Source organism: Dicentrarchus labrax, unplaced genomic scaffold, assembly GCF_905237075.1.
Source record: "Dicentrarchus labrax unplaced genomic scaffold, dlabrax2021, whole genome shotgun sequence".
Lineage (NCBI taxonomy): Eukaryota > Metazoa > Chordata > Actinopteri > Moronidae > Dicentrarchus > Dicentrarchus labrax.
The window spans coordinates 8,995,862-9,015,469 of NW_026136723.1; the positions used below are offsets into that span (position 1 = coordinate 8,995,862).

At 40.9% G+C, this 19,608-nt stretch overlaps 2 protein-coding genes across 3 annotated transcripts in view; one reads left to right on the plus strand and one right to left on the minus strand.

Annotated features, from left to right (window-relative positions):
- The window catches only part of kcng2 (potassium voltage-gated channel, subfamily G, member 2), a 32,066-nt gene extending 27,212 nt beyond the window's left edge, over nt 1-4,854 (plus strand). The window contains exon 3 of the mRNA XM_051389912.1: nt 1,361-4,854. Coding sequence (XP_051245872.1) covers nt 1,361-2,188 — 828 coding nt within the window. The 3' untranslated portion in view covers nt 2,189-4,854. The remainder of the gene's footprint in view (nt 1-1,360) is intronic.
- Nucleotides 4,855-6,955: 2,101 nt separating this feature from the next.
- The window catches only part of LOC127357616 (solute carrier family 66 member 2), a 29,418-nt gene continuing 16,765 nt past the window's right edge, over nt 6,956-19,608 (minus strand). For both annotated transcript variants that reach the window (XM_051389928.1, XM_051389927.1), the window contains one exon: nt 6,956-10,370. In XM_051389928.1, the coding sequence (XP_051245888.1) occupies nt 10,160-10,370 (211 nt within the window). In that variant the 3' untranslated portion in view covers nt 6,956-10,159. The remainder of the gene's footprint in view (nt 10,371-19,608) is intronic.

A 19,608-nucleotide genomic window follows, 5' to 3' on the forward strand; every position in this document is an offset into this window, starting at 1 on the left:
TTTTACTGTCCGTGGAAAGGCATAATGTGTAAGTAAAGACACATAACACATCAATCGGCCATCATGATGACTACTTTCCAAGTCCATATACTCAATATTATTACTATTTTTTCTTATTCTAGCTGATTGTTTTGATCAAGCAGTCACTTAAACAGTATACTGCTGCTGCTTCATGAAAAACTGCGACTCCAGCTTCCGTCGATCAGTGATTTATATGGTCCTTAATGGGTTTAGAAAATTTGATGTCTCAAGGGCAAAAACCATGCTACATGCAAAACTAAGTATATACTCTGAAAAATGCATGAGGCTCAATCTGAGAGGAAGGCTTTTTTTCTCCTGTGACTGTCAGTGGGAATGCCGTCTCCATGGAGCAGAGCTGTTGACGGAGCAAATGCTAAGGGAAGTGTTTTGCTTATATATTCACACTTGTGCACATTCACACCTGGAGATGACCTTTACAGCCACAGTGTATGTAGCCCGATGGCTCGCTAATGTGTATGTTTCTTGCGCAACCTCAAAAGTCTTGTATGAGCCACTTAACACAACGGGGGGCTGAGTCTGAAAAGTCTGCTTTAGAAATACCTGTTCGGCAGCAGTAAATGACCGAGAGGAAAGATTTAAAAGTTTTTAAAGAGTCTGAAGAAAGTTTTCTTTATTTAGCAATTGTCTCCACATATTCTCATAATTCTCCCTAATTAATGCACACATAATTAACTGATGCAAAAAAAAGCAAAGAGTGAGAAAATGCAGAAAAATGAAAAGCATTTTCCAAGCATCCTGCAGGGGTGACTTTCACTTAATAACCAAGTAATCTCTTATAATTATATTTTCAAATATTTATGAACGCTATTTCAGCAGTCTTGAAAAAACAGATTATCATTTAAATAGAGAATGTTTCAGCTGTGGTAACCTTAAGAATCCACAGTATTGGCTTATCTAAGACAGGTTATGACGTAACACTGCCTGCACATCTACACTTCTTACAGCTTTCACCTCTTGATCACTCAGGTTTGATGTGGAAGCCAGTGAGCTTTTCGAGATGAAATAATCAAAGCCATTGTTTTACATTTCATGAATCTTTCAGAACCTTCTCTGTTGTGTTTTGTTCTGTGAAAGAAAATAATCACCTATTTGTTGTCAGATCAAACGCATCAACCTCTTCTGTCAATGACGAACCCACAAACTAAATAGCAGGCTTTGAAATAGGTGCTTAATTACTGACTTTGTGCTGTGTCTTCACGTAACCTTTATGCAAAGCGCTTTTGGAGTTCACGTCTCGCACGCTGACAGGTGTTACTGCTGGAGCGTAATGTAACACAACCCTTAATGTCTGTCTTTATGTGCTTTTTTTCCCCCGCAGGGTGAGTGCTCCCAGAGGTGCTATAACATCTTTGTGCTGGAGACGGTATGTGTTGCCTGGTTCTCCCTGGAGTTCCTGCTGCGCTTCATTCAGACGCAGAGCAAGTGTATGTTCCTGCGAACGCCTCTGAACGTCATTGACGTGGTGGCCATCCTTCCCTACTACATCACCCTCATTGTGGACTCGCTGTCAGTGGGAGGGAAACCTGCAGGCTCAGGGAACAACTACCTGGAGAAGGTTGGGTTAGTTCTCAGAGTCCTGCGGGCTCTACGGATCTTTTACGTGATGAGGCTGGCCCGCCATTCATTAGGGCTGCAGACACTTGGCCTGACAGTGAGGAGGTGCACACGTGAGTTCGGCCTGTTGCTGCTGTTCCTTTGCGTGGCCATGGCTCTTTTCTCCCCACTGGTGTTCCTAGCTGAGAGCGAGATGGGCGCCAAGCAGGAGTTCACTAGCATCCCTGGGAGCTACTGGTGGGCCGTCATCTCCATGACCACAGTCGGCTACGGAGACATGGTGCCCAGAAGCATCCCCGGTCAGGTGGTGGCACTAAGCAGCATCCTGAGCGGCATCCTCCTCATGGCCTTCCCCGTCACGTCAATCTTTCACACCTTCTCTCGCTCCTACTTGGAGCTGAAGGAGGAACAGAGCCGGGCGCTGAGGCAGAAGCCGGACTCGCAGGACAGCACCAAGTCCCAGAACAGCGAAGACTCTCAGGAGACGGACAGCTACCACGGCATCACGGAGGCCGTAGCCTCATCCGTGCAGCGGAGGAAGTCCATGGCTGTTCAGAGGGCTGCTGAGATTAGAGCGTCCACGCAAACTTAGCTTGCTACGTCTGTCTGTCTGTCTGTCTGCGTTTAAGTGGCAGCCCAGGAGGCCGTGACCCAGCGCTGGGACTTCAAAGTTGACAAGCTGCAGGATTGTGAGAAGGGAGGAGATTTTCTTTTCTGGAGCTTGAGGTCTCGGCTTTGATCGTGTGAAGCGCTTGTGCACCAGAGTGTATCTGAGTTTCTTAAGTTTTACAGAGGCGGTGCAGGGCTCCTTTTTCTTCACAAATTTGACTTTAAAAGATGGGCAACAGAACAATATTCATGATTAAACAACTGAATTAAAATGATTTTAAAAAAGTGACTGAGACACTAGTCTCATTGACTGCGATTCAGACTTGAGATAAGTCTGTGCAAAAGGGAAATCTAAAAACTAAAACATCACACGTTGTTTGCAGACCTCAGACTAATAATTAATGTTTCTCATGTAGCTGCTTTTGAGAGGACTGTCTGAAATAAAGCTGTTTGTTGAGATGTCAGACATGTAGTTTATTAATGATGCAATATCATCTCTGTTCACTCTGTATTGTATTTGTACCAAATAACTTATTGTACCTGGGACTCTGTTATATAAGGTTCACACATGTATTATATGAGATATGTTAGCACACTTATTTGCAATGAATCAGAGCTAATTAATCTCCAACATAATGACACAAAACTAATTTATCTGTCAAAGGGCTATACAGTCGGTTGGGACGTTTTGCTCAGTGGCAAATGACAAGAGGATTGGTGCCACAGTCATTAGATAGCTCTGTCTGGAGCACATGCTGAGGCTTTAAGAGAATAATTAGCCATACAGGGAAATACGCTTATTCAATTTCATGCCAGGAGTTAGAAGAGAAGATGGATTTCACTCTTAAATTTGTACATGGAATATGAGCTATAGCCAGCAGGTGTTTAGCTTAGCTTGGCATTAGCACTGGAAATGGGGGTAAACAGCTAGCTCTGTACAAAAGGTAATAGAACATATGCTTTAGGAGTACATATAAGACTAAACCAGGCGAGCTGTTTCCACTTGCTTTGAGTCTTTGAGATCTCCTCTTGGCAAAAAAGCCAAAAAGTGTATTTCCCAAAATGTTCAACTATCCATACAGCATGTTAAGCAATTATTCACTGTGAAAATAACCATGAGCATGACATTTTGATCTGCCCTTGGCAATAGTAGTTAACCTAAGGACCTCTTACTAGCTTTTTCCAGGGCTTTCACCTGCATATCAGTGAAAGGAGGCAGCTCATTTGTCATTAACTGACCTAAAGACAGAAGTGGAGTAGAAGACTGGGGTGGTTTATGACAACATGCAAAAGTGGTAGGGAACACTACACAACTGGGGTCAAAGTCATTGACCAGGAGTCAGTGGATGGCCTTCACATCCAACACCAGAGAGCATCTTCGGACAGAGATTGGTGTTACTGACCTTTTCCATATACTGTATATACCATGCATTTTCACCACCTATCACATGGCCTAAATTACACACTTAGATCACTAAACCATCTCCATAACAACCAAGCAAACTATCCACTAAAGACAAATGTGAGATGCAATTGAAAGTACTGAAAAACACTAGTAAGTGGACCTTGAGTTAAGACAACAAAGTTGGTTTTGTTTAAAATGGCGATGCTGGTTGATATAGCTGTTCAGGAAAAACATTGGTCAAGAGTAACTGCCAAAAAGGGAACTTCCTAATTGTGGTGACCTCCTGAACTTCTGTGTAGTACCATGATCAGGTCAAAATTTGTAATTGCCATCTATTGTAAAAACCAATGGCCAGATGTTTGTAAATTTGAAGAGGAATTTTAAGATTTTGCTGACAGTTTATAATTTGACATCGCAAACATTTAAGCTGTGCAATTACTGTGCGAGACTGCAACTTTTTGCTGAATTATTTTGTCTTTTTGCCCAACCCTTTATACAATTCTGGTCATTATAACCACCCAAAGTTAGAATTACTGTGCTCATTTTCTTTTTGGATATTATCTGTGATTTATGCTACTGTATCTGTTTTAAGATGGAGGTGATGTTGGTGCCAATCCTCTAAGATATTGGGGTAAAGTAGCAGTGGACCAAAAAATCTGAAGTGTATTGCAAATGAAACCATCTCATAGAAGCAAACACGTTTGATTCCAAATGTTGTACATCCACCTTCTGGCAGTGAAAGCAATAGACCCCTAATTCTCAAGTCTAAAACCATTTTAGTTATTGAAAATACTTTTCACAGTCTTAGAGGATTTCCTCATGTAATTGCAAATACAGCACTTCATTCTTTGACTTGAGTGCCTTCTACTTTGAAGTGAAAAAAACATTTCCCCGAATTGTTAGGACCTCATCAAAACAGCCCAAATGCTTGAGAGTGCAAATTAGATTTAGTTATTTTTAATATGCCATAAGGAAATGTTCAGTCTGTCAACTCTGAATCGCAGTCACTGGATTAACTGAATCATTAAAAAGCATGGAACTATTACACAGAACACTTTAAACTATTATGTCTACAATATTTAGGTTTTAAGAAATGAAAATGTTGTTTTGATGAGGAGCGGATGGTGCAATGAAACATCGTTTGAATAGAACCCAACTCAAATGGATTTGTGCTTTGCGTCATGAATCCATAGCCTGAGGAACAGCCTCTTTTGAAAAATGTAATAAAGATTATAATGAACACAGTCCCATGTGGAGAAGCTTTGATTTAACAATTTATTATACACAAGGACGCTCTGAAATTTGCAAGAGAGTGCGTGCTGTACTTCTGCACTTAGAACATCCTAAATTGGTTTGTCTGCAGCTTGGTTCCTGTTTTTTTTCCACATCTGTTATAAATAATAGATGAATTCTCTTTCCAGTAGTAATGGTGGCACAATGCACTGTAAATCTGATAAATACTGACAGTGCTTCAATGGAATGTTCAACTTAGACTCGGAGCCTGTTCAGTGGGCTCTCCTGCTCACACCGCTAGCGCTGCGAGGTCAGTCTAAAGATCATGGTCCTCAACAGAAAAAAAAGAACTGAATCCTCCTTGTGGCTGTGACCTTCAGTGGTTATGGACTATAATGACTTCAGAGTATGTTTCCCATGCTACATGTGAATAACAAGTCAGTGCGAGGATATTTTGAAGGTTAGACAGGAGACATCAGATTCTTGTTCCCGGGTGCTCCGAGGATAAATGTGTTAGTGTTAACCTATTAGCTAACAATGTTCACATCCAGCAGACACGGGGCAACAGTAACATTCATTTGGTGTTTCTTTCCTAAGAAAGTAAGTCCAATACTCTCTCTCTCTATTATACTCTTTTTTAACTCTGGTTTGGGCGGCAACTTCTGAGGAAAATATCTGGCTCTTTAGCTGCTAAATGCTCCTCTATTTTCACAAACTAATTTGCGTAAGCTTCGGATTTTTCTACATGCCGAAGTGGTATTCATTCATTATACCAAAAACAAAAATGCAAAATGTAAGGAATAGAATAAACTGTTTATCATATATTATTCATGCTTTTGTGGGGTTATGTTCACAGCTAGCACATCTACTGGATGCTATGGACTGGCTGCACGGCAGATATTTTTACTTGTCAAAGCCAAAAAGACACAGGTGGACTAAATAACAGTAACAATGGCTCAGTTCCATTTAGTGTCCCTAACAGTGACAGTGAAACCAGCATGCACAATAGCAGGCGCTCCCCTAAGTGGAATGCAGCTATCATCCTGTGAGTTTCCTGCTATTTCGTGCTAAAATGTCTGTTGTGCAACCAGTCCATTACAGTATATCAGAGTTTTGGGTGATGTTACAGCAGCCACAGCCAAACCCTTAGTCCTCATCCTAAAAGTCTAATTTAACTTGTAACGTTAAAAGTGAAACATAGTGTTTGAAAATACAAACAATAAAGCGAAACATAAACCTAAGCTTTGAGCGATATTTTCCTAATTATACAGTCATTGTCCATTGTCAATACAAAAATACTAATTAGTGCACAAGCTCAAATATTACAATCGAGCAGCTCCAGACAGTCTCTGCAGGGAGCACTGCAGTCAGTGAGCTTAGTATATAAAGTTCTTGCCAGTAAATATGATCTTAGAGAAGAGCAAGACTCCTCAACATCACTTCTATTTGATGCAGAATCACAACGCTAATACGTGCACAGCACAAGGCACTGGGGGACTTGAAAAGTCGGTAACTAGCCATTTTACAGTAGTTATCACACAGGGAAGCTCTTTTACACCCACCTGAATGCCTGGGCCACAGAGCACTAGTCAGAATTTCATTTTGAGGGTTGTGCTGATGAATTCCTGACATTGGGTTTAAATATATTTCTGTTAGCATGTGGTCGACTGTTCTGGAAGTGTTTTGTTTATATATATATATATATATGTATGAACTATAGATAAGACATTCATACACTATAGTCTATTTGGTGCTGGTTTTCTCATCTCATGATTCTGTTTAGCAGATTAATACAGTCACATCAACAACTCTGCATTCAGAAAATGCCTTTTTAAATCCATCTTTTTACCCGTTGGCTGGCTGGTACATCTATTATCTGTGTACTGTCTCCTCTCTGTACCAGTGGAGAGCTTGATGTGAAAGCCCAGCACATTACAATTTATGTGCTTATTATTTAGATATGCTCAAAGCCCAAAGAAGGACCACAGCCAGTGGGGCTTATTCTTCCTTTGACAACTGATGTCTGCCAGAGCTGCACCGCTGATGGGAGCAACGGTGGATGTCTGCAACACTGACACAAACATCTCTGTCAGACAAAGCATGACGCACAAGTCTCTCTGTGTCCTCTTTATTGGGTGACAATGCCACATTAGATTCTCAACAAAACTCGGTGTTTAATCAGCCTCAAGTGTTGATGGATGTCATTAGTTACTGAGGTGGACAATAGACCTTTTTCACAGAAGCGATTTTGATATGAAAAAGTAGGGTAAACAGGAATTACCAATAATACTAATTAAGGTTCTGTTCCACTTAGTGGCGCGGAGCCTTTTCGAATGAGACAACACACACACAACAGCAGCACCCTGACTCTGAATGGAACTGAACCTTTAATATCATCATTAACACCTGTTTACCCTACTATATCATGTCAAAATGGTCGCTGTGAAAAAGGTCTTGGCACTTTAATAGAAAAATGAAAAACAAACAGATGTAACATTGTAAAATGGCACAACAAACAGTGAAAATAATATTTTTGGTATGTTAACAAACTAGGTGTGGAACTCACAGATGCAAAAGTTGGCAGTTTCGATGGGAAAAAATACCTTCACATGATCAAATGAATGAACCAAATGATACAAAACACAATGTAAAAAAAGTAAAATCAGACACATGGAATAAAACATTAAATAAAGTGAGACACTGAGGTCATTTTGATCCTGTTGAGCACAAAAAGAACCTGCTGGGTATCTCACATTATCCATTATCCACTGTCTGAATAACAGACGTACACTATCTTAGAATGGCATTTGAAGATTATGAAAAGGATAACAAAATAAATATGGCGACCACATATATCGTTTGTGTATATTTAAGAGTAAGGAAAGAAATATTCATAGAAAACTCCTGCCACATCCCACTGGAACAAAAGGGAAGCTTCCAGTTCTTGAGGCTTGGAAGAAGAGGACAGAATCAGGTCTGCTCTGGTACACAGTTCACTGAAGGGCTGACAGTCGTACACCTCCTGGTTTGGCATTTCCATCCTCCCCAGAGAAAAATTACAAAACAACAGTAACAAAAGAAAATCTTCACTGTGTCATGTGGCTGCTTTTCCTTCTGAACAGGAAATTAATTTCTTGGGACAAAATGGTGAGGAGTACAACCTGGCCCAAGCAGCACCACACGGTCATGTGGAGTCATGAGTGGGGGTATCAGGGGATGTTATTGGATTCACAATATAAATAATGAACTGGCCAGTCAGTGTAACCCACAGCCAATATGATGGGAAGTGAAGATATGATATTCCAGAATATCAGTCCGTAAAACCTGAAGTTAACCTCTCTTAAAGAATAGTTCTGGTTCATTGCAACTTGGGTCTCATTTTGTAGCTGAGGCTGTAACAATAACCTCTGTAACTCAACAAAATAATGTCTGAGACAGTTGCATCTCTGTAGTGATGTCACTGCTGTCCCAGATCTCAGCAATTAACTTATTAAGTTATTGTTATCATTACAGATAATGGAATGATGGCCAAAATTGCAAAGTGATGCTGCGTCTACCTCATATTGTTCAGAGCAGCCAAGTCAGCATTCTGAGTCAGAAGTATTGGAAAATCTGAGCTATTATATTTTCTCCCACCAGGCGAAAAAGAACTACAGTATCAACAAACTGGTGGCAAAATGACAGCAAAATATAATATCAACTAATACAGCAACACAACTAATACACAAGAAAAGTAGCTAGTTTAGACAGTAATGTAAAAGGACCAGTGTGTAGGATTTGGTGGCAACTAGAGGTGAAGTTGCAGATTGCAACCATTTGAATTACCGAGCTCCTTCCAAGCATGTAGGAATAACTACAGTGGCCACCAAACTTGCGGAAAAACGCGAAAGCCCCTATAGCTAGAGCCAGTGTTAGGTTTGTCCGTTCTGGGCTACTGTAGAAACATGGCAGTACAACATGGCGGCCTCCATGGAAGAGGATCTGCTGCCTCTGTAGATAGTACGTTTCATCTTAAAGTAACGAAAACAACAATTCTTATTTTCAAGTGATTATATGCTAATGAAAACATACCCATGAATATTATATTCCATTTCTGCCAATAGATCCTCCTGAATGTTACACAACAGACCTTTAAATGGTGTGACCACAAGGCTACCAGCAACTTATAATAATGTATAAACACTCCTAAGTCGTATAATGGTAAGTTTTTCTGTTTCTCCCATTCTGCTGGCCTGAATGCAGCATGAATGTTAAATTAAATCAGAATGATCAGACTGTGTTTATTTGCCCCAAACAACTCATATACAGACTGTACAGCTGTAGCTAGCTAGCAATGATCAAATTTCTAAACAAAATGCCATCAACAGCTTCACTACAACAATCTTGGGCATTTGGCAACCCGCGCAGCCTGAACATACTGATGTTTGAAGATGTTTCCAATAACTGAACACCTTTGCTTCCTGCAATACTGGCTTCAGGCGGAACAGACAGCCCTTATGTCTTTTACAAAGCTTGATTTTTACACCACTCTGTTAGCCTCAATGACACTTAAAAGCCATTGCCCTGCATCTTTAAGCCTTTGGATTTTTTTCTTCTTTTGGTAACGTTTGATTGCCTCTAGGTTTGATTCCTCCATTATCCCACAAGACTGAGCCTGTGTGCCACAGCGCATGGCAACCATCTGTCCAACAAGTGGTAGCCTGACCAGCATTTCTCCACTGAGTTGGAAAAAAACTACAAAGTAACAAATGTTTTTTTAACCGTTTTGTACATTCAGTAACGTTGTATATTAAGATTTTTTTATTTTATTGATTCATTCATTTCTATTGCTGGTAAGCCATGTTTGAATGTGTGTTTTAAGGCAGAGGGTCCATGCAACAATCATCAGCTAATGTGGATGAGAAAAGCTGGTCCACATTTCCTTGAGCACAGATTTCAGTGCATACATCTGCAGTTTATAGACTGTATATATTCATGTATGTGCATAATATTCTCCACATGCACAAGTTGATTGAAGGATATATTCTTTGAGAAGTCTGCATTCCAAGACACAAGCATACTGTCGCATTGAGGAGAAGTCAGTAGGATAAATAAAGCAAAAAAGTTTGTTTGCAACAAGTGTCCTTCAGGCATCGCTGCAGACACCAACACCACAAAGTGTTTGTGTATACCCATGCCTTATTTATGGGTGTGTATGTGTCTTTATGTATACTTGGAGGTGAGGGCGAGCAGCCTGCATCATCTCAAGGTGCTTTGGTGCTCGTGTATGTTTACACAGTTTCCTCACTGGTGTCCTCGGAGACCTTGCAGGGGCTTTCAGAGGGCTTTGGCACTGGTGGTGTGGGAGACGGTGTGGGACACTGGTTTCTGCGGGTAGCGGCTGTAGTAGTAAACCTGGAACAGGATGGCGAAGTCTACGAAGACCTGCAGCAGGCCACATGTCCAGAACTGCACGGGAGCCTGGGTGAGCAGGAAGTATCCCGTTTTAAAGGTGTCCCCGCTGGTCCACATCAGCACCATCTTGATGCTGGGAGGAAAGAGGAAGAGAGGGGGTGATGAATAAAGAAGGCAGATTACATTTTATGAGAAGTGGTTATTAAAATAATATTCAAATCAAAGCCATTACCATTAAACGTTATGAAATGTGTATGTCATTACACACTTTTCCCCCCAAAATGCCTCCTTTCAAACCTCTGTCTTTCTTTCTGACACTCTTAATTCAAGTCACATTTTATTTCATATGGTCATTTTTCATGTTCTCTTTCTTAATTGGCTACTAGTTCATCAATTTAGTATTACTTTGGTATTATCATTGCTCTACCTAACTGGCAAATGTTTTGAAAAAGGCTATTTGAAACACCAACAGCAATTTCAATTAAATTTATAATAAGATTTAAATTATTTGGCAAATTATTGGTTCATTCATATATTTCTGAGAATTTACGGGATTATTTATTTCTTATCAAACACTTTCCATACATATCCACATTAGCGTTCTCTCATTTGCTTGACCAGACCTTTAATGCATCATAAATACATTTCCATCTAGTTCTGGTATATTTTTGCTCTGTCTAAATTCAATTTGGTCACCAAGAGCACATGGTAATGACAGCAGGAAAAGGGGTCAGAGAAATGTAATATCAGTTCTGTCGAGAAGGGAATAGCAAATGTGCCACAATAACAACCATGGGAAATTGAAATAATGAATGTTCTCAGGGTGCAGGCTTCTCATCAACTCCATATCCTATGGCACACTTCTAACTATAAAACTCATAAAGAGCGCTTCCGGTACACACTGAGCTGGCTGTTCATAGGGTTGCTCCTGAGACAATCCAGGGGATGAGTTACAGTAAAATAAAAGAGTTATTGTTTTAGAAGCGACTGGAGAAAAGCGCCCATGTGATTTGAGAAGGCAGAGTTACTTTAAGCGTAATCTTTGTCCTCTCGCTGGCACTGGGAAGCACTGTGAACTCAACTAATGAGATGGAAAAGGAAGACTTAACGAGAGTAGAGGAAAAAGAAGCAAGCCCCGGGCTCCAAATACACAACTTTATGTACATGTCCTACTCTTCAAAAACGGACAAAGAAACAGAATACACTTGCACTGAGGAAAGGTTGTGACATTACCTCTGAGAACCCTTTAAGGCCCCATTAAAAGTGCTGCTGGTTGCTGTACTTCTGCAGAGCTCATTTGTATTTGACTCCATTTTTTCCCTGTAAACTTTTTTTTTTTTTTTAACTTGAGGCAGGGATACGTGTAGGCAATGCTGGCAAAGAAATGACTGAGCCAGCACTGTGTCCACAATGCACCAGTGTGCACACACAAACACACAGGACCCTTCAGATGTGCTTCCTAAAGCAACCTGCCTACAACAATACGAGCACATGCTGAGACATTTGAAATCCTTCTACTCAACTGTGTCAGTTAGGTTGGTCAGCACTATTTGTATAAGCTTTGCAGGAGATTTTTTTTTGTCACTGAGCCAAGTGCTACTGAATCTAAAGGCTTGGTTTATCCCCAGATTTCCTGCCTGCACCTGAATCCATTGAGTACGGGTTAGCAGAGGCAGTAAGTGCTGTTAGTTATCAAACTACCTTCTGCCTGGTGTCTGACCTGCAGACCTGAGTTCTTTCTTCCTCACACATGAGCACTTAACTGTGACTGATTTGGGTCTAGGTTCTCCAACCTGTAAACGCTCAAGGATTTCTTCCCTTTCTTCACTGGACGTGCTGAAATTGATTACTGTGAAGGAAATAATTGATCAATTTATGTCACAGACCCTGACACATCTGGCTATCAGTGTACTTACTAAATGGGCTTTAAACCAGTGGTATCCAAACTTTTTATACTACAGCACGCCTCTATATAATGGTTTTTTCCCCCCACGTCGACCTGCCATGCAAAAACTGGAAAGTGTGTTACTATGACGACTGACGAGCATAAACTGCTGTCACCAGTCTTAGCTGTAGCATAACTGCGTTTTTTCTTTTTACGACCAATGATGACTTTCACTTTCCCCAAGGTTTACGCATGGCAACTGCTGTATTAAGTTTAAGGAAATATTGTGGTTATGGTGGGTAAAGACACTTTACGTTAAGGTTAGGGGAAGATTGTGGTAATGCTTGATAAAAATAAAAATTACATGTCTGTGATGGAAGGCAAGCTATAGTATCGCTAAAATGGCTGCTGCAAACTTCTGTCAGTCACGAGTCTACGCAGCAGTGATGCTGGTGCTGCGGTATCGAGATCCCGCCCAGACGCCTGATCGATTCAACTCAGAGCAGGGCTGTCAGTCACCCCCTTTTTATAGCTTTAAATAACTAATGAAAACCAAACATATAAGAAAAAATTAACACTTGAACATACATCAGCGTGATAAGAAATACCTAAAATGCCAGAAACCATCTTTGGGGAAAATGTATTAGACGTGTACCATGTTGGCAGATGGATGGAGACAACAGGCTTTATGACCTATACCACCAGGGGGCGATCAAGATGTTTTGGCTTCACCTTTGGAGAGCTGTCATGTTGTCCATCTTTATATAGTCAATGTTGCTACATATAGGACACACTTCTTTCTGCACTGACATTAAACACCACCACTGGACGTAAATAACCGCAGGTCCTAAAATATTAATATAATATAATACTGTAGGAATGCTTTGTTATAGCAGCAGATCAATACCCATGGTTTTAGTGTGAGATTGGTGTTATTGTTCGTTCTGTAATTAGAGTGAACCAACCCTTTAAGCACAAGAACTTAAAGATGAAAAGATGAAAAACTAATAAAGGCCCACCTAGTCTGTTTCATGCCCTTTTCTCTCAACAGCTGTGTGCTCAACAATTGACATATTTCACCACTGACGTAACACAGATTAATCACAGCGCTGATCTCATAACAGAGTCACAACCATCAATCCATGGCGGGGTCAAGTATCGTCTGTGAATTCATAAGTGAGTTTTGTCCTGTGTCCGGACCCCTGTGGATCCTCTGATGGAACATAGAGAAATACACACGCCAAATGACAGAGCTTGCTCCCGCTGCAGGTGAAACACGGTGGAATGACCATAAAAGGAAACAGGATGAGTCTTTGTGTTAGCACATTCTCTGCGTGTCTATAAGCCTCTTAACAGATGTAAAGGATGGATGAGAGGTAATCTAGTGTCTCCCCCCCGCCCCGCAGCCCCCAGCAGAGCTGAGCGTAACCCCAGCCGTTGTGCCTCGTTGGGGGCAAAGCTTTGCAGCCAAATCTCCTCTTGCATAATTCATGTCTCCTGCTTCACCTCAGCCCCCTTTTTTTTTTGTTAGGCCAATTTGTGCAAACCTTGCTATTTCCCTCGCATTCCCTTCTTAACTTTTTTAGCGGCTCTTTCCCTTCAGCATCTCTGAATGTCCCTTCTGACTTCCATTTTCACATACTTTTTCTTTTTTCAGAAGCCCACTCTCTACAGCACTTCTCTCTTCCTCCCTGTCCATTCATCTTCCCACCTCCTCCCACCGGCGCCTTCGCCTCTCTATACCTGTTTACATTCGCCTCCCCACCCCCTGCCTACCGCCCTCACACTCTTCTTTCTCTGTAAGGAGCTTGTTAGCTCCATGGGAAGAGACCCTCCCTCTCCCCCCCTCTCCCCCCCGCTCCTCAGCGGCTGCTGTCTGAGTTATGACGATGTGTACCTGCAGGTAATGATGAGAGAGGCAGGATTCGTGTTTGATCAATTCCTCCGTTGGTTCCCTAATAAGAAGAGGTACCACGGGGAGGGCCGAGGGAACAGGGAGCGAACATGTCTGGCTACTTATTTGTCACCTTCTCCCGAGACATATATAGACGGAGGAAGAGAGAAAGCACACAGAGTTCTGGGCTGAAATGACGGCGGTGGAGAATTAGAGCGGCACTGGACCAGACAACTTCTACAGTGTCTAGATCTACATTAGTCTACACTGTATAGCGGCAGGGCTTTGTATTTGTAGTGCTTTGAATACAAAAAAAGACACATTAAAGGGGAAAGCACAGTTTAAGGGTAAAAAGTACTTTGACAAAATAATATTGACAAGAGAGGAGAAGGGGAGCTGTGTTTTGTTTTTTCTTATTTATTTATTTTTTAAATATCACCAATGTGCAATTGTTAGACATATCTCAGACTTTTTTCTCTTTATTCCTATTGTTGAGATTCAATGAACTTATTTTATATTTAACTATTTTTATTTTGGGGCAGCTGAAGAGGAAAGGAGAGAGGGGGTGGACACACAGCAAAGGGCCACAGGTCGGAGTGGAACCCATGGCCTCAGCCTGTTGGTACATGGGGCACCAGCTTCACCAGTGGAGCTAACAGGGGGCACTGATAATAAATCTATAATTTTTTAACTTATAAGTTACATTAAATACCTTATAACTGAAATGTCTCATTTTATTATTTTACCTTTATTTTACCAGGAAGTCCCATTGAGATCAAAAATCTCTTTTACAAGAGAGACCTGGCTAAGGTAGCAACCGTAGAAAATCACAACATACTAAAATACAACATATACAACAATATTCTTAGGTATGTTTTCATTACTGTATAATCACCTGAAAATAAGAATTCTGTTACGTTTTTATCCACAGACGCAGCTGGTGGCCTTTCATGGAGGCCGCCATGTTGAACAGTACACTCTGCAACTACACCGCTAGATGCCACTAAATCCTAAACACTGGATCTTTAATAAACAGTTACTTTTTAATATGTAGTAATATCTTACTAAACAGACTCAGTGAAGTTCTGCAGTCTATGATATTCATTTTAATAATTCATTTTCTTTTCTTATCATCTCTTTGCAGCTTTTATGCATTTTAGTGCATCTCTTAGGACTTCGTTCTGCTCGCTTCTCAACTACTGTGTTAGTAAAGAGTCCGGCACTGAATTACCACGCATGTACTAAAATACTTTAGTACTGTCCAGAAATTAAAGTGGAAAACTGGATTATGAAGGGTTACTCTGATAGTCTCATATAGTATCCTTGCACATAGTACTGGGCATATTGAAGGAAAAGTATGTATCACTTCACAAACATTTGCAGAGATCCAAGGTTTGAAACTTTTCCTGTGCCTTCGCTCAAACTCATCATTCAATTTCCTTCAAATATAGAGGGTTTGGGCTGTAAGAGCATTATTATTCTGTGGTCAAAGTACTTGGGTTGTCCTGAATCAACTTTCCTGTAAAAAAACAAACAAAAACTAATGTTATTGTAGTTTTTCTTTTGTGTCGTTTTATGAGATCAGAACTGTGGAATTCATTTTGCAGTTCTTTGCGGCACTTGCCTATATCATCCATATTGTCTGTTGCTGTCACTAAATTATGTGTCATTTGTTTTATGAGAAAAACACACAGCATACCAAATGCAGACATGTCATTCGTAAATTGAGATTCACTTCCATTCAACAGTCTCAACAGGATTTTCCCCCCTGACAGAACAGAAACAAATTGATTCATTTTCATCTACCCTGATAAAGAGAAAGCAGCCCCCTGAGTGATGTGAGCAGATGGAGGGAGGATGGGTTGGACAGATCTTAAGGTTCTCCAGCTGCAGTGATCGCTGCAGGGAGTCTGAGCTGCTCTGTTCTACAGCCATGCTACATGCAGCAGCACCATGCACCCTGCCACAGGGGTGATGGCCTGGCAGCGTCCCTAGTCAATACAGATCCATCCCAGCACGTGGCTGTGTGTGGGTGTTAGAGTGGACAGCAGCACGAAGGCTAAATAAGGCTCTGGCACTCTTATCTAGCATACCGGGATTCAACTGAAGACCACATGCCTTATAAGGCAGCAGTTGGCTGTCTGGATGTCCCGTCTCCCCTGTTTTGTGTTTGTCCGTGTGCGTTGTATTTTATTTGTTTTATGGCAGGCTGGTCAGTATCAGCGTGTAACTCTGGCTCTCCCAGCTCGGGACCATCTAATAATAGCAGCAGCCTGAAAACGATTAACTTCAAAACCCTCTCGTCCCCCACGCACTGCGCACACAAACACCTTTCATCTGACCTAATGTCACCCATAAAATATCTGTCTTCAAGTATTTACAGTAGCACTGGCTGAGATAGTTTCACTTGGTTCCAAATCCAGTTTCAACTAGTTCAAAAGACAAGTTCTAGATGTCAACTAACACTAAAACAAATGATTCAAAATGTAGCCATAATTACACCTCTAAATGACCATGGTGTATTAGTGTATGTGTTGTGTATTTATTTTGATGCAAATCCATATTTGTTGTGTATTTTATGATACTTAAAGTTGTATATTTTAGTTAGATTTTAGAAATAACTATAAACTCTCTGTGCAGCACATCAGTTCCGTGCTCTGAGGTGGAACTTTGTTTAATTGCATGGTCCGTATCAAATAAATAAATTCAAATTCTATTTCAATAACACAGCCAGCATTAAGAGCACCTAAATTTAGTGCCATTTTTAAATTAAATGCTAGAAAACCTAAAAAGTAAAATTAATCTCTGAGACAAACAGGCAGCCCCTCTGGACCTATACACTGCATTTCATTTTTATTCTATCAGTTCATAATTCATGATTTTTGGAGATCTCTGGTTTCAGTTCAATGAATCATGACCCATGCCTTTTTTAATGTTCCACTCTGCCTCTTTCTCCATTTCGTGAGGGCTCAGATGAGCTGTAAAATGAGAGGTCTGGGCAGCTGACAGTCTACATCAGAGTGCAGTGTGGTTACCAGACTCAAACTGGCTTTCTTTATGGCACAAAAAAAGGAAGTGGTTGCCACTTCAGTCTGAATATGGGTGAAATATTGACTCTAGTTTGTGCTAAGAGCAATTGGTGAAAGGAGTGAAAAGACAATACACAAAATCAAACATTGTTATTCTGAGCCAGAGAGAAAACAAGTAGCTAGCAGCTATTACTTTTTCTTTTGCAGGAGGACCGTATCCTGGACTAAGCGATGCCCAAGACAGTTGTGACTAAAGAAATACAAACAAGCTAGTGTGTCTTTTTTCCCTCAATAGCAGAATGATAATGGATGCAGCCAAACCTTTCTCCAGCACTGACACAGCACTGCGGAGATTTATTATATAGTATAGTACAGAGACTATTTTATAACGAACAGCTGGCTCTTGCATTTTTCCTTATTGTACTCATCTCCGACATAAATCATTGTCTGGTGAGGATGCTGACTTTTTGCCCTGGACATACAACATTAGCTTTACCCTCAGTCTTTTTAGCATGATACAATGTATGCAGCTAAGAAATTTCATATTTAAAGAGCCTGCTTTTGCAAACAATTCACAGAGTTAACCTTAGCGGATAATATGTGCTAGCACCAATTGAACTGAAACTGAATTGACACTCATTGGCTAGAAATGCTACTAAAGAATCCACACAAGTTAAACAGGAGAGAAAAAAAAAGACGCTGAGGGTAGGAAAATAGAGAGTGGGATGGAACAGAGAATAGTGCTGCCATCACATACACAATGTATGGGTGGCATTAATGCAAACCTCTAAGGACTCGTTACGATAACAGAGCAGTTAGGGCTGTCAGACAGCATCAGTGAGGTTAACAGAGAACCTGGGGGGGAATTAACATCAGACAAATACCAAATGCCTTCAGCTGCGTCCTCATGGGACAAACACCTCCGACGCAGGACTCATCACCCCCCCCCCCCCAAAACCCTATCCATATTTCATTATTAAAAACTGCTCTGCTACTGCCTGTCTGACAGTATGTCATGGTGCAGTATTGCTGTGTATACACACTGAGGACATTCAATATGATTCATTCTACTGGCAACTTTTACCCTGCTCTGACTCAGTCCCCTGCCTACTTGGGAGGGTGAATAAGGTGGTGAAGCTTCCTACTGTGTGCCTGAGTATTGCAAGTACTGTAAGTAGTCTGACACTTGTTACAAATGTTATGCAGTATGCGAGTGGGGGCACACTGGCTGGGCCATTAACGAGGAGGAAGTCAGCGTGAGGTTTTTCCACACGGATGTGCTGCATGGGATCTGATTATTTTTTTTGTTCCACACACTTACACAAAAGGGCACTCTGCTTTGCTTCTCCTGTCTGTTTGTTTTTGTCTCTGCAAAATGCATGCGTGCGCTTATTCGTTCACGCAGACACAAATTCATGACTTCCCGAACTCTTCTGCACGCTTATACATACCCTCAACACAAAAACAAACCTGTTTCTCAACTCTGAAACTAAGTTCGGGGGTTAAGATCTTTTAAAAGCAAATTATTTTGCTTTAAAAAATTGCACAGCTTTCAAAACATCCTTACTTTATTGGATTTTGCTTCCTGCACACGCACACGCACACGCACACGCACACGCACACGCACACACACACACACACACACACACAAACCTTGAACAGAGCGCTGAGGTAAAGTAACCTAGCAACAGCCTGCCAGACTCAACAGGTTTTGCACTGAGGGAGGAGAGGACACAAACAATAAACAGAACTGGAAATGACAATGTCCTCTGCCTTCTTGGGGAGCTTTATTTGCACCAGCTGATGGCGGGCACATGTTGCAGGGTGAGACCAAAGAAACTGACATGAAACTTTACATTGCATACTGCCAGGGTATTATAGGGATGGGAATTGATCGCACTGATACCAAGGCCATTATTGATTCTGCTTATTGGTCCAATTCTTTGTTGATTCCTTAGTTAACTAAACCGACTTGCTCCCACATACTGATTTATTATCCTCGTCTGTGCCCCCCCCACGACCCTTGAGATCCGCGACTTCAGCCCCGCTGGTTAACCCCAGGTCACGCTGTGTGACAAAAGGCGATCTGGCTTTTTCCATTAGAGCCCCCACACTTTGGAGCTCAATGCCTAGTGAACTCAGACACACTACATCTCTCTTGGTTCTTTTAAATCTCTTCTTTAAACTTTTCTCTTCATGCAAGCTTTTGGGAATATCTGATATATTTTTATTCTTACTCATTCCATTTTTTTATTTTTTCAGTTCTCATGTTTCTTTTTATTATTATTATTTTATGTGACATTTTATCTGCCTTGCTTGGTTTTTATTCTCGCATTTGTACAGCACGAAAAAGTGTAAATAAAGTGTTTAATTACAATTATTATTATTATTGATTCCTATTCAATTTGTACATTTTGCAAAGTGTGGAAAAAAAGAAGTGTGTGAACACAGTGTAGAAACAATAGTAGAAAAAAAGCATGCATGTGACTAACTGCAGTTTAATTTGGAACCAGTTCTCAATTTCCATCCCTAATATTTGTCTACTGTTTGTTTTCATTTAGGT